General features: G+C 45.0%; 1 protein-coding gene across 1 annotated transcript; it reads left to right on the top strand.

The window, feature by feature from the left end:
* The first annotated feature begins 251 nt into the window (after positions 1-251).
* MINAR2 (membrane integral NOTCH2 associated receptor 2) lies at positions 252-15529 on the top strand. The gene is made up of 3 exons (XM_035099720.3): positions 252-420; positions 13780-14025; positions 15294-15529. Exons 1-3 carry the CDS (start codon positions 256-258, stop codon positions 15471-15473), a joined length of 591 nt encoding a protein of 196 aa, XP_034955611.1. The 5' UTR covers positions 252-255; the 3' UTR covers positions 15474-15529.
* Positions 15530-15801: the final 272 nt, after the last annotated feature.

Raw genomic sequence — 15801 nt, 5'->3', positions numbered from 1 at the left:
TAATGGACACATTTAGAGCCTTCCTTTCACTTCAGACCAGCTCTTGAAAACATCGGCTAATCCAGTTTAAAGGGACCCGCCGTGTTGCTCATTTTCATGTGCAGACAATAGGAAATGTATCTGCCTGAACATCAGTCAGCTCCAGTTTCAGGTAGGAGAAAGGCAATATCCTTGTTCACTTAATTAATTATAGAAGAAGTTGGGAGCTGCTCCGGGGAAGAGCAACTTGCTTTCACCAATATGTGACAGAGAAACATGGATCTCTCTGCACTGCCAAACAACAACCACCCCGATAAATTCCTGCAGCTAGACGTGAAATCCTTAGCAAAAACCTCCATCTTTTTACAAACCTGGCTAGCAAGTTTTCCAGACACGCATTTTCCTGAGCAACAGCAATGGCACAACAGAGTCTATTCACAGGTAAGTAGCCAGAGCACCAGACTCACCTCTGCTAATTCAGTAGTTTGTTGTTGTACCTATTACAGACAACTTCACTGGACTGTGAAGCCCTATATCCCATATTGGCAACATCCCTGACTTAGCTTTGCTCCTGTGCTTTAAGACTAAGTGGTTTGATATTTTAAATTCATTTTTGCTGGCATGATAGTTACATGTTTTTGGTAGATATTGTCATAACTGGAGGGTTTCACAGTTAAACCAAACAACCTAAAGCAGGGGTGCCCAAACTTTTTTCAAAGAGGGCCAGATTTGATGAAGTTAGGGCTGACCAAAGTTGTTGAGCTTTTTAAAGGATTTAACCCCAAAGTTGCTGAGCTTTTAAGGATTTAACCCCAGGACATATACTGCCACGGGGGCCGGATTAAATCGATCAGCGGGCCAGGCCCCCAAAACAGACTTTGGACATGCCTGACCTAAAGGAAGCAAATCTAAGGGGGCAGGGGGGGGGAAATACAGCTTTAAAAATGAAAGCTGGCCACTGTTGATCAGTTGGTACCACTTCAATACAATCACCAGTCCTCTTCCCTATATGCTGTTTATCGAGCATTCATCCTGAATTACTTGCACAGATTTGCAAGGATATTGGCAGATTATTGAACAGTCATCTTGTTGGCTTGCAGGAAGCTCATACAATGTCAGGTCAAGCAATTGTTACCCAAACTTTTTCCCTTGCAGTTCCCCATCACTTTTCATATAGCCGAAAATCCAACTGGGGGCATGTGGGCATGCAAATGTGTTATGCAACTTTAGACGCTAGCTCAGCTTATCTTGCTTGTGTCATAAGGACACTTGGGGCACATGTGTGGGGACCCTCAGTTCTGAGCACAGGGCTTGAGACTTCTTGCCACACAGCTCATGATGGCTGCTGAAAACGTTTGTGTGTGTCCACAGTAAGCCAAGTGTGCACACTCACCAACATTCAGCCTTCAGCATTTGCTGGTTAGTGCTATTTTCCAAGCACTTGCCAATGTGCCGAATCCTGCGTATGGCCTTCTATGCACTGGAAGCCATCTAGAAGAGACTTTAAATGCTTTCCCCACAGCAACCACATACCCTTGGTTCGCACATGTAGACAACCCTTTAATAAAATTTGGTTTTCAGCAACTGTTACACTAAAGTATTTGGATATATTTATCTCCCTTCCCCCCCTTCCCAGTGTATGTGTTTGGTACCTCATAATGCAGATCAATAAAGACTCTCAGGTTTGTCTGTCAGGGCTCAGATGGGTTTCCTTTTTTAAAATAAGCATGGTCCAACCTGGCAGAGAGAGAGAGAGAGAGAGAGAGAGAGAGAGAGAGTCATGGGGGGCATTAAAAGAAATCCTATATTTTAAACCTTCAGAGAGCTTTCTGGGAGAATGTCTTATTGAAATGTAAAATTAAACAGAACCACATTTCTTGATAGTCCCAAACTTACAGCCTGGTCTTATCCATGCTGACTTAAGAACGAGTCTGACTGATTTCACCAAGTTTTACTTGGGAATAATTATGTTTGAGATTGCAGCCTTAATTGTCAAACACACACACACACACACACACACACACACACACGTTTTAACGATCAAAAAATAAGGAGGAATTGCGTATGTCTTATATGTTCCAGATATCAAAATAAACATGATGTACACAAGGTGTAGAATGAATGCTTGATGAATAGCATGTTTTGTTTTAGGACTAGAGGCCTAATGAGGTTAAGGGTTAGTTAAGACCGGAATAGGAGGGGGGGGGTTGTGTTCCTTTTCAGAAGAGATGTGAATGACCTGCAGGTTCCTGAAGTCATTAAAGCCTGAAAGCAACCTAAATTCCCAGCCCTGGAATTCATTTTATTTTAACAAACACTTGCTTCTTAGGACTCGCTGCCTCCGTGCTGTGTTTGTGAGATTGTCACGACCTTTACCCAAAGATCATTCAGATTAATGTGCCCCCCCTTGCCTCTGAAAGTGCTTTCTTCTGCTTTGAAGTGTTTTCATTTATTTTCCACCAAATTCTGAGGCCGCCATGACAAGTAAGTCGGGTTTCAGACGGGTTTTTTGACTTTTAAAAAATCTGCTTTGGGGGAGTCTATTTCTTCCCCTATCATAATGGAAGGTAAAGCCTGCCCAAGCCCTGTTGGCCTTTGCACTGAAAATGTTTGCCCTACAAGAGAGAGAGCGGTCTTCCTTTTCTTTGCTAAACCACACACTTAAGACTCCCTGGCCCCGATCCAACTACACACGTGCAGCGGCAGCTGGGCTTGTGCACAAGGATGCTTGTTAGAAATACAGTAAGCCTGACAATTAGCTGTTTGGTGAGGCGCCTGCTTCAGAACATATGGCCGCTAGCTAGAGTGACTACAATTAACCTTCTCTTTTCCCTCAACACATGAAACCCATAAGAAGCAAACCCGTCTCATCATCATGCTGCAGGTGGCAAACTGAACCCGAAAGCTAGTCATTTCCCCTATGACCACCCAACAAATTCCAAGCTCAAATGAACTTGTGTCCAGCTCTCTCAGCTCCACACCACAATAGCGTTGTAATTGGAGGGTTACAGGTAGGTAGCCGTGTTGGTCTGGATCGAAGTAAAATAAAAAAATTCCTTCAGTAGCACCTTAAAGACCAACTAAGTTTTTATTTTGGTATGAGCTTTCGTGTGCATGCACACTTCTTCAGATACAGTGAAATGGAAGTTTCCAGGCACTTATGTCAGTTTGTACCTGGGCAAGTTTCTTGGTGAGGTTGATGAACTTCCATTTCATGCGGCTCAATGTGGTGCCTTCCATAGTTCTGGTTACAGGTAGGTAGCCGTGTTGGTCTGGATCGAAGTAAAATAAAAAAATTCCTTCAGTAGCACCTTAAAGACCAACTAAGTTTTTATTTTGGTATGAGCTTTCGTGTGCATGCACACTTCTTCAGATACAGTGAAATGGAAGTTTCCAGGCACTTATGTCAGTTTGTACCTGGGCAAGTTTCTTGGTGAGGTTGATGGACTTCCATTTCATGCGGCTCAATGTGGTGCCTTCCATAGTTCTGGTTACAGGTAGGTAGCCGTGTTGGTCTGGATCGAAGTAAAATAAAAAAATTCCTTCAGTAGTAATTGGAGGGTGTGAGACTCTTACTAATAAGACCATGGCTGCAGATTAATCTTAACAGATGTGATGTTCAGGCTCTTTCCTGGCAAGCAGCCAAAAAAAAATCCTAGAATCCGACCTTTGTGCTTCTAGTCTAGGCTATTCAAACCCTCCAAGTGTCCCCATTTTCCACGGACACTCCTGGATTTACAGAAGCCGTCCCAGTTCCTGATTTGATCCCAGAATGTCCCATTTTTTTCCTTACAACATCCCTATTTTCATCAGGGATATGGAGGAAGGTATGGAGTTATGCGGACCTCCCGCCCCTGAGCCAATGAGATAAGATATACAACCTTTAGAAGACACCTGAAGGCAGCCCTGTATAGGGAAAGGTTTGTTTTTTTAATGCTTAATGTTTTATTGTATTTTTATGTATGTTGGAAGGGACGCGGGTGGCGCTGTGGTCTAAACCACAGAGCCTAGGACTTGCTGATCAGAAGGTTGGCGGTTCGAATCCCTGCAATGGGGTGAGCTCCCGTTGGTCCCTGCTCCTGTGCACCTAGCAGTTCGAAACCACGTCAAAGTGCAAGTAGATAAATAGGTACTGCTCCGATGGGAAGGTAAACAGTGTTTCCGTGTGCTGTTCTGGTTCACCAGAAGTGGCTTAGTCATGCTGGCCACATGGCCCAGAAGCTGTCTGCAGACAAATGCCGGCTCCCTCGGCCTATAGAACAAGAGGAGCGGACAACCCCCGAGTCGTCCATGACTGGACCTAATGGTCAGGGGTACCTCTACCTTTACCCTTTTATGTATGTTGGAAGAGTAGCTAGGGCAGATGGATGGGGTATAAATAAAATGATTGAATAGGATATCCTTATTTTCCATAGGAGAAATATTGGAGGGTATTCTATGTCCAGGGATGGACTAGCCTGTGTTTAACCAGGGGCAATTGGAAATACTATCTCGGAGCAAGGAATGGATCTGTTACAATACCAAACAAGTCCTTTGCCACAAGAAGAAGACAAGACTTAAGTAAAGCACTAAATATATGCTACAGCACTACCTAGCAGTTGGGTGTGTTGCTTATATTCTCATTGCAGTAAATTTTCCTGCAGGTTATCCCTACAGTAAAAGAGCACATTGAGCCATACCATGCAGACCGGCATGAACCGACTAAGGCAACTGAATTACCCAGCACAAATGGAAAGCCAAACTAAAGCAGCAGTCAGCGCCGTCTTAAGCGCTCCCGGCGCCCGCCGGATCCCTTCGGCGCCCTCCCACCCCGTTTCCCAGCACGGTGGGCGGGTGGGCGCAGCGCGCAGCGCGGGTGCAACAGGCGCTGCTGCGCAGAAGGCGGGCGGGCAGGCGCAGCTGCGCGGCGGACCGGTCGGCCAGCGGGTGGGCGCAGCTCGCGGCGCCCTCCTATCGGGCCGGCGCCATGGTGCCCTGCGCCACCCAGCCTGCACGTAGGGCCGGGCCTGAGTCAGGATTGCCGAAATAAGGCAGCTCTCTCTAGACAATAAGTCCCATTAAACACACAAACTTCCAGGAAAATTTGTAGGATCAGGGTGTAAGAGGGTTGTGTGTGAACCTATGGGTGCACTGCAAAAAGCAGACATGCATTGGGCTAGAGGTCGTCTGATCCTCAGGTTCCAAAAAAACAATTTCCTGCAGGCTTTCCCTTTAATGGTAAGCAATCAGAATTCCATGTGGAGGCTTTTATGATGCAAATAAACTCATAAGCTTCCTCCCTCCCTCCCTAGATTTAACCTCTGTAGTAGTCACAGTGAGGACTGGCTGTAATGCCGATCTTCTTGCAATGCTTCCACTTCCACTTGGACACATCAGGCAGTTTTACAACCTGTGGACCAAGTCACATGGCCTGGGGGGGGGGCAATTATACTACTTTCTGACCTGTCTTTGCTTTCGGTCCACATGTACTCGTAGGTGCAGTTGCCAGAGCCACTCTACAAAGCCAAGTGTGTATACTTGAACAATGTTGTTCATGGTGATGACATAAAACGGGATCTGGATGTACATCAAAGTTCTCAGACATCACCATGCAGCTCATCAGTAAGGACCAATGGGGGAGTAAAACCATTACTGAATGTGACCTATTCACCCCCCAAAAGTGGCTGAACTGAAACTAATTTACATCTTTTAAGACAAGACCTGCCCTGCTGAATCATCTCCATGCAAGCCAGTGTTTTAACTGCAGCCAGCCAGATGCATCTGGAAGGTCACAGAAGGCCAGACATTCCTGCAACGCCAGATGCTATCCATGGCCTACGAAAATGTTTAGTTCTTCTAACAATTGCTCTCATAATTCCACAAGAAATTTCAAACTCCGGCACTAATTCATCGTGTTATGGGGCAGCCAATGTAATTCTCTTCAGATGGGGTTGGACTCCAACTTCCATCAGCCCTGGACAGAATGGTCTGTAGTCCAGGATAATAGGAATTGTAGTCCAACATCATCAGACAGGCACCACTGTGGCTACTGCCCTTTAACGGGGTGATGCCTTATACAGATCAGGCCAATTGTCTCTCTAACGCAGCACTGTTTATTTGGGCTGGGTGACACCTGGTTTTCAACATAGTGATATATCACCAGCTCAACATCGCAATATATATACCACAATGTCTGAAATAAGGATGGAGCTATGTAGAGGCATTGGTTGGGTTCACAGTTTTTCCTGCACCATGATTTTTGCCGGCGCCTGCTCATGATTATTTGGGCTGGTGGAGTTAACAGGGGCTGCAGGAACTGAGAGAAGTATTGGCTGGCTTCACGGTTTTTCCCCCATTCTGATTTTTGCATAGCACATACACACATCATGATTCGCGATATATTGCCAGGTCAAAAAATATGAAACCGATATCACGATATGGCCTTCATGGTGGTTTTCGACGATATATCAATATATAGCCTAGCCTTGCTGTCTACTTCAACTGCTACTAGTATTCAAGGGTCTCAGGACCCAGGGGTCATCCTATTACCTGCTACCTGAGATGACAAGGATTGAACTGGGGACCTTTTGTGTGCAGAACATGTGTGCAGCACATCTGTGACCTAAGAGTGTACAGTAGTACCTCGGGTTAAGAACTTAATTCATTCTGGAGGTGCGTTCTTAACCTGAAACTGTTCTTAACCAGAGGTACCACTTTAGCTAATGTAGGGCCTCCTGCTGCTGCTGCCGCCGCTGCCACTAACACTGCCACACGATTTCTGTTCTCATCCTGAAGCAAAGTTCTTAACCTGAGGTACTATTTCTGGGTTAGTGGAGTCTGTAACCTGAAGCGTCTGTAACCTGAAGCGTCTGTAACCCGAGGTACCACTGCACATTGTCTCTTAAGAGTACATTCTGATACCTGATTTTCTTCTTTTCCCCCCAGCACTTTTCCACCACACTCAGATCACATTATTTTTATGTCTTTTTCCACATCCATCACCCACCCCACCCAAAAAGCACCAGTAGTAAAATAGCCTTTTCCACATCCAGTTAGCAAGCCTGAGACATCATTAGCATCTCTGAAGAACTTTGAATACATAATAGGATGATGAAATGAAGGCGCACACGCACACGTACACACACAAAGATAAGCTATTGCAGTGGTGCCATTTCAATTAGGCTCATGAAAGCTTGAGGGGGCAAAATACAATTCACAAAAGACATGCAAGATAATCTGATCGTAGGATATGTCAGGGCTCAGAAATGGCATATGGAACCCGACAGGAGCTAAAACAGCAGCTGGCGGGCACTGCAGATCGATTCACTCTCTAGCAGTAGCCGAGGATAATTTTAGAGCTCTAAAACAGACTTGGCAACTTAGGCATGTGAAAGGGGTGTGAATGCCAGAATCCTCCTGCACAGGGTTTCTTATAGCGATTTCCTTGCAATCTCTCCGGCTTCAATCCGAAAACAGACAGCAATTATTTCCCATTTGATTACATCTTTTTTCCTGCTTTGCAAGCATGGTGTGTGTATCTGCAGCCTTTCCCTTTAATGGTGAACTATCAGAATTCCATCTGGTACGCAAGTATCTTCCCAGATATACTAGTTTATTCTTCCTATGATTGGCTCTGAGAGATGCTGCTCATTGGAAGAAGCCTCCTTTTCCTGCATGTCTTGCTTTTTAAACCATGACTTGCTCCAGGGAAAATCTTGTGGAGTGTATTCCACAAGCAGATTTTGTTTTCTGCTTTTGAAGCAAGGGGAAAGGGAATGAGGGGTTTGCTTGATGCATGATGGCACAGGATCGCAGTTCATGGTCATGGCTTCTGCTTGGAAACCGTGAACCTTGTCAGGAAGTCAACCTTTTGTGAGTTTACCCGTAGGAAAGAGGAAAAGGTGCTTTCTACGCTACTCCAGGTGCTTCGATCAGAGATCTATCAGAATCCAGATCCCTCAGTTTTCCAATTTTACCCACTTCAAGATGCACCTGTGCCAGTATCACCAACAGCAACAATTGTTTGATGCAAACTCCCAGCTGGGAATCTGTACTTGGTCCAATTATTGTCTGTTCCAATGATGAAAATATTAACCCTCACAGGAGGAGAGAGAGAGAGAAAGAAGAGAAGAGAAGAGAAGAGAAGAGAAGAGAAGAGAAGAGAAGAGAAGAGAAGAGAAGAGAAGAGGGAGAAATGGTCTCCAAATATAAAGAAATATATTTACTTCAGACTGAGGATGGCATACAGAGGAAGAGGACAGTCAAGGGGGGGGGGTAGAAAAAGGTCTCCCAGATTGAGAGACTGGGAGAAGAAGTAGGCTCTTAGGTGGGAGATGGGAAGGTCTACTTCTCTGTGTGTAGATAAATGATTGGATATGTATATCCTCCTTCATGGATCACTGCCTTGTTGTGTCGATGGGGCTTGAATAGCTCAGAGAAGCTATGAGCTATGCCGTGCAGGGCCACCCAAGATGGACAGGTCATAGCTGAGAGTTTCAACTAAATGTGATCCACCTGGAGAAGGAACTGGCAAACCACTCCAGTATTTTGCCAAGAAAACTCCATGGACAAAGACAACAGGCATATAAAAGTTATGACGCTGGAAGATAAGCCGCTCAGGTTGGAAGGTGTCCAACATGCTACTGAGGAAGAGCGGAGGACAAGTACAAGTCGATTCAGAGATGATGAAGCAGCTGGGCCAAAGCGGAAAGGTGATTCAGTTGCGGATATGCCTGGAAGCAAAGGGAAAGTCCAATGCTGTAAAGAAAAATATTGCATAGGAACCTGGAATGTAAGAACCATGAACCTTGGTAAGCTGGATGTGGTCAAAAATGAGATGGCAAGAATAAATATTGACATCCTGGGCATCAGTGAACTAAAATCGATGGGAATGGGCAAATTCAGTTCGGATGACCATATCTACTACTGTGGGCAAGAATCCCATAGAAGAAATGGAGTGGCCCTCACAGTCAACAAAAGAGTGGCGAAAGCTGTACGGGGTTGCAATCTCAAAAATGATAGAATGATCTCAATACGAATCCAAGGCAGACATTTTAACATCACAGTAATCCAAGTTTATGCACCAACTACCGGTGCTGAAGAAAGTGAAATTGACCAGTTCTATGGAGACTTACAACACCTTCTAGAAATGACACCAAAGAAGGATGTTCTTCTCATGATAGGGGATTGGAATGCTAAAGTAGGGAGTCAAGAGATAAAAGGAACAACTGGCAAGTTTGGCCTTGGAGTTCAAAATGAAGCAGGGCAAAGGCTAATAGAGTTCTGTCAAGAGAACAAGCTGGTCATCACAAACACTCTTTTCCAACAACACAAGAGACGACTCTACACATGGATATCACCAAATGGGCAGCATCGAAATCAGATTGATTATATTCTCTGCAGCCAAAGATGGAGAAGCTCTATACAGTCAGCAAAAACAAGACCTGGAGCTGACTGTGGCTCAGATCACCAGCTTCTTATAGCAAAATTCCAGCTTAAACTGAAGAAAATAGGGAAATCCACGGGGCCTGTAAGACACAATCTAAATCAAATCCCTTATGAATATACAGAAGTAGAAGTGAGGAACAGGTTTAAGGATTTAGATTTGGTGGACAGAGTGCCTGAAGAACTATGGATGGAGGCGTGTAACATTATACAGGAGGCAGCAACGAAAATCATCCCAATGAAAAGGAAATCCAAGAAAGCAAAGTTGCTGTCCAATGAGGCCTTACAAATAGCGGGGGAGAGAAAGCAAGCAAAATGCGAGGGAGATAGTGAAAGATACAGGAAATTGAATGCAGATTTCCAAAAAATAGCAAGGAGAGACAAGAGGGCCTTCTTAAACGAGCAATGCAAAGAAATAGAGGATAACAACAGAATGGGAAAAACCAGAGATTTGTTCAAGAAAATTGGAGATATGAAAGGAACATTTCATACAAAGATTACCATAATAAAGGACAAAAGTGGAAAGGACCTAACAGAAGCAGAAGACATCAAGAAGAGGTGGCACGAATACACAGAGGAATTACAGTGGTACCTCGGTTTGCGACCGCAATCCATTCTGCGGAGCCGGTCGCTCCCCAAATCAGTCGCTTGCCGAAGGCACGCTTCTGCACGTGCGCGAAATGCCAATATAGTGCTTCTGTGCATCCGAGTGCCGTGGAACCCGGATGTAAACACTTCCGGGTCCGTGGTGGTCGGAAACCGAAGCGGTCGCAAACGGAGGCGGTTGCAAACCGAGGTTTGACTGTATACCAGAAAGATATGGAGGTATCGTATACCCCAGGTAGTGTGTTTGCTGACCTTGAGCCAGACATCCTGGAGATTGAAGTCAAATGGGCCTTTGAAAGCACTGCAAATAACAAGGCCAGTGGAAGTGATGATATTCCAGCTGAACTATTTAAAATTTTAAAAGATGATGCTGTCAAGGTGCTACACTCAATATGCCAACAAGTTTGGAAAACTCAGTAGTGGCCAGATGATTGGAGAAGATTAGTCTACATCCCAATCCCAAAGAAGGGCAGTGCCAAAGAATGCTCCAACTACCGCACAATTGCGCTCATTTCACATGCTAGCAAGGTTATGCTTAAAATTCTACAAGGCAGGCTTAAGCAGTATGTGGACCGAGAACTCCCAGAAGTGCAAGCTGGATTTCGAAGGGGCAGAGGAACCAGAGACCAAATTGTAAACATGCGCTGGATTATGGAGAAAGCTAGAGAATTCCAGAAAAACATCTACTTCTGCGTCATTGACTACGCAAAAGCATTTGACTGTGTTGACCACAGCAAACTATGGCAAGTTCTTAAAGAAATGAGAGTGCCTGATCACCTCATCTGTCTCCTGAGAAATCTCTATGTGGGACAAGAAGCTACAGTTAGAACTGGATATGGAATAACTGATTGGTTCAAAATTGGGAAAGGAGCACGACAAGGCTGTATATTGTCTCCCTGCTTATTTAACTTATATGCAGAATTCATCATGCAAAAGGCTGGACTGGATGACTCCCAAGGTGGAATTAAGATTGCCAGAAGAAATATCAACAACCTCAGATATGCAGATGACACAACCTTCTTTGATTCTTCATTTTGTTATTCCAACATCTCTTGCAGTTCTTGCCGACTTCTAGCTACCACAACTTTGCATCTGCATATAATTGCTGGAGGAGACTCTTGAGAGTCCCATGGACTGCAAGAAGATCAAACCTATCCATTCTGAAGGAAATCAGCCCTGAGTGCTCACTGGAAGGACAGATCCTGAAGCTGAGGCGCCAATACTTTGGCCACCTCATGAGAAGAGAAGACTCCCTGGAAAAGACCCTGATGTTGGGAAAGATGGAGGGCACAAGGAGAAGGGGACGACAGAGGATGAGATAGGATGGCAGTAATGCAGTGCACATTTACCCAACAGTAAACTGTTGGGTGGTGCTGCGGTGTAAACCACTGAGCCTTGGGCTTGTTGATCGGAAGGTTGGCAGTTCAAATCCCTGTGACGGGGTGAGCTCCCATTGTTCAGTCCCAGCTCCTGCCAACTTAGCAGTTTGAAAGCACGTTAAAGTTCAAGTAGATAAATAGGTACCGCTCTGACAGGAAGGTAAATGGCGTTTCTGTGCGCTGCTCTGGTTTCTCCAGAAGCAGCTTAGTCATGCTGGCCACATGACCCGGAATAACTGTCTGTGGACAAACGTCGGCTCCCTCTGCCAGTAAAGCGAGATGAGCGCCGCAACCCCAGAGTTGTTCGCGACTGGACTTAACTGTCAGGGGTCCTTTACCTTTAAACTGATTTGAGGTCTGTCTGTTTTACAATCAGGCAGTGTATAAATTTTATGAAATTTTATGAAATGAACAGATAATAAATAAGAGCGAGTTCAGCTGCTGGGTCAGGTAGGCTACTACACAAGGAAATCCCTTTCCTTCAGACCAGAAAAGCATGCCAGCTGAAACAGTGTGCCACCCTCTCATAGGAAAGGATGGGTAAAAGCAGCAAGTGGTTCTGACAGGGATGTCTCAGCCAGCAGATTCACCTCCCTGATTTCTTTGCTGTCTTATCTCACAACTGAGAGGACAAGAGAGACAGAACAGTTGAGGCAGTCAGCCAGGGCCGGATTTAGGTCTGATGAGGCCCTAAGCTACTGAAGGTAACGGGGCCCTTTATATGTTCAGCTGTCCTTTGTCAACAACAAATTGCCGCTGTTTTTTGTGTTGAATACCAGCATGCTATTTGGTAATTTATGGACCTCATAGGTATCTAAAGCCATTTGCACATGTTGTCATGCAACCAGTCCATGCAGAATGTAGGCACCCTAAATATCAGGCAAGTCCAAAGTCCAGCCCGGGGGCCTAATCCGGCCCCTGCTGCAGTTTATTTCCTGGGGTAAAATCCTAAAAGGTGGCCAACAACTTCAACCCTAAGAAAAAGCTCAACAACTTTGGTCGGCCCTCACGCATGTTCACTTCATCAAATCTGGACCTCTTTGAAAAAAGTTTGGACACCCCTGCTATATATAGAAATGAGAAAACCAATGATATTTTAGGGAGCAGGCTGGGCTCATGACTTACATCATAGGAGCCTACACAACACAAAACAGGGTTGCTGTAGCTGTATGTAGGTTTCATTTTATTGGTATTTTTATCTTATATTTTTGAAATGTACATCCATTTTTTTTCCTCCTTTAACTTTTTTGGGGCCTCCAAGAGAGTGGGGCTCTCCGATATACGGTAGCTTGTTTAGCTTATATGTAAATCCAGCACTGCCGTCACCCCATCACTTGGCCCAGCTGGATCACCCATTGCCCCCCTTCCTGCTTCCTTAGGGCTCCTACTGTGGGTTGCTTCCCTCTTTCAATTTGGGGAAAAAAATAAATAAATCCAAAAGTATATTCTCAATCTACAGGCTACTTCAGGCAACCTGTTAATTAAGCATTCATCCTGATCTGCTTTGCACAAAGTTTTTTTGGTGGGCTTTTTGGTGAACATTAAACTATGTTTAGTGTTTATGGAGCATTTGTTCTTATTTTTACGTGGGGAGGTTGCACAGCAATGAACATCCAGCCGTATTTCTGATTTGCTTGTGGGGTATTGATATACGTTCATGTCCATCGTTTGTTCAGTCCACACTTTTCAGCAAATTTCCTCCTTACTTTCCTAACCACAAAAAAAAAAAGAAGTTTGCCTGTTTGTTTAAGGAGATTCAGTGTTCTAGAACAATAATATGCTTTAATATACTTTAACTGTGCAAAGCTAAATTCCTGGCATGGGCTTGAATCTCTGCTGCAAAATGCTGATAGTCTGGAGGAAACCCATAATTCAACTTATTAACATGTAATAACCATTGTCTTTTGTGAAATTAATGATACCTGGCTAAAGTTTTGGATTTGAACTGGGAACTTTGAATTGGCATTCCACTTCCAGGGTGAAAAGTAATAGGAACTCCCTAGCTTTGGTGATGATGAATAAGGAAATATTGCTGCCTGCTGTCAGCTTTGGCTGCATATGTAGGTAAATTGCTGCTTTAAAATAATGTGTTTTGGCATCAAGTTGCTTTGTAGTCATCTATATCTGAATTCCATGAATAATCGTTGAATCTTAGTCAATCCTTACCTCCGACCAGGTTGTTAAAGAAGTTTTCAGATTCTTATAGTAATTTGACCATATTACAAGAACAAAGAGGACTGTTCCTCTCAATAGAAGATTTTCAGAGCTATGAGGATTAGCTGATGATTACTGTAAGGGGCTTTGTTAAGCTCCAGAGGAAGTCTTTGAAATAATATGCTCTTAGGTAAATGTTGATGACAGCCTTCATCCTTTTCGTATGTGTATCTTCCAGAGAGAAAAGAAAAATTTACGTGAGCAGCCTATCGCGGAAGTGAGTGAGCCCCATCCCGCAGCGATAGATAAAGCCCTTGGAAAACACATTACACCAATCACCTTGAAATCAACCATCAAAAGAAATCCTCTTTACAGTGATGTCTTCCCTGATGATAGCTGGAAGGAAGGGAAAAAATACCCATCCTGGACTGTTCAAGACTACGACAGACATTCCTTAAACTCTAGCCTGGCTCACTATCTAAAGGTACAATTCCACAAAATCACATCTGCCCCCACAAAAAAAATTATACCGGGGTTGGTAATGTGATGCCCATAGACACCCATGCACCCATAGAGACCTTCCCTGATTCCCACATGTCCTCTCCCCCGGCTGAAATTAGACATGAAAGAAGCATTCTGTTTCAGCAAAGTCAATAGGTTGGGGTAATGCCAGCAACGCTTTCTCTGGTTTGCAAATATAATCATGGGCCCCAAAAGGTTGGCAACCCCAGAACTGGACTGTTTTATTTGTGCCTGATATACTAGATATTTAAGTACCTGGGGAAATTGGGTACCGCGCAGAGCAAAGGGAGCACTAAGCTTTAGAACTGCTTGCAGAAGCCCAGATCCTAACTTTTGGCTCTGTGAATGGAAAGCACTTCCATTCATGGAAGGAAAGTTGCACTTCTGTGAATGGAATAAGTTTCTATCGACAGTACGAAAAGCCAGGATGCAAGTCAGTGTGTTTTCATTCTTTCTAAATTGTTTATTGTTGCTCCATTAACAGGGCCGTCCCTAGGCCCGGGCTGGGTGGTGCAAGGCGCCAGGGCGCCTGGGTATCAGGGGCGCGGAAGGGGCACCGAACGCTGGTGTCTGCCTCCACGCGCCTCTGCTGTTGAGCGGCTTCAGGCAGCTCTCTGGAGGCGTGCGGGGAGCGCGAGCCTGGGGCCGCCTCTGCCGCGCCTTTGTCTCAGCTGTTGAGCGGCTTCAGGCCGCTCTCCAGAGGCACGTGGGGAGCGCTAGCCTGGGGCTGCCTGAACAGCTGAGAGGCACGGCGCAGCGGCCCCAGGCTCGTGCTCCCCGGGTGCTTCCGGAGCTTCGCACAGGGAGCGGGAGCCTGGGGCTGCCTCCTCCGTGCCTCTCAGCTCCCTATGCGCCCCTCCTGCCCGCCTCACTCACGGGGCGCGCCAGAGGGATCTTGGCACCAGGTCGCCAGATATGGTTAAGACGGCCCTGTCCATTAAGCTTCCATGCCAAAGATTCTAAAGTTTCACAAGTATGTAAATTTACATTAGTAAATCACACTGAGTCCACTGTGCACCTTTTAAGGTATGGAGGTGTGTGCCCCCCCCCAATCTAGCCCTCATGCTACTAAGTGGAAGTGTCTGAACTGTTGCAGGTTGAAAGCCCTTGGACACATCCGGGGTGGCCATAGTTCATTTTTCGGTAGTAGCCAAAATATATTCAACTGCATGATGATGTTTTTGTTTATTGTCTATGCACAAGATAGAAACCCAGTCAATTTTCTCGTAGGAAAACCCAAACGACCTGCAGTACTGGTTGGAAGATGTTTACACACCAGGATATGACACCCTGCTGAAAAAGAAAGAGAGAGAAAGGAAACACTCGCAATGTTGCTTCATTGCGCTGCTCCTGACATTGCTGGTTTGTGTCATCATAACAACGGTGACAGTTTGTGTTCTGTTTACCTGATACAGCCAAATTCAGCCAATAAATGTTTCTGGACAATGCTTTCCTTAAAAAAAAAAAATACTAGAAACTGAAATCTGTAGTTTTGTTTCCATCAAAGGGCTAGAAACATCCCACAGCATAGCTGGTTGTCTTTCAAAAGCTACAATGATTCCAGCATTGCAATCCATTTTTGAAATCAACAGCAAGGTACCTCTTAAATGTGATGACTTTTAGATTACACCCTGGGGGAAAACCTTCTGTGCGGAATCTGTCAAAGGCAAACGGGTCATCGATTGATTCAGTCTCCTCAGTGGTAACTCTGAATAGAGCCAACAGAATCCAATCTGTC

The sequence above is a fragment of the Zootoca vivipara genome, chromosome 10 (genome assembly GCF_965207765.1).
Source record: "Zootoca vivipara chromosome 10, rZooViv2.hap1.1, whole genome shotgun sequence".
NCBI classification, from domain to species: domain Eukaryota; kingdom Metazoa; phylum Chordata; class Lepidosauria; order Squamata; family Lacertidae; genus Zootoca; species Zootoca vivipara.
Note: the sequence above shows the minus strand (reverse complement) of the source record. Positions and strands in the feature narration are given on the sequence as shown.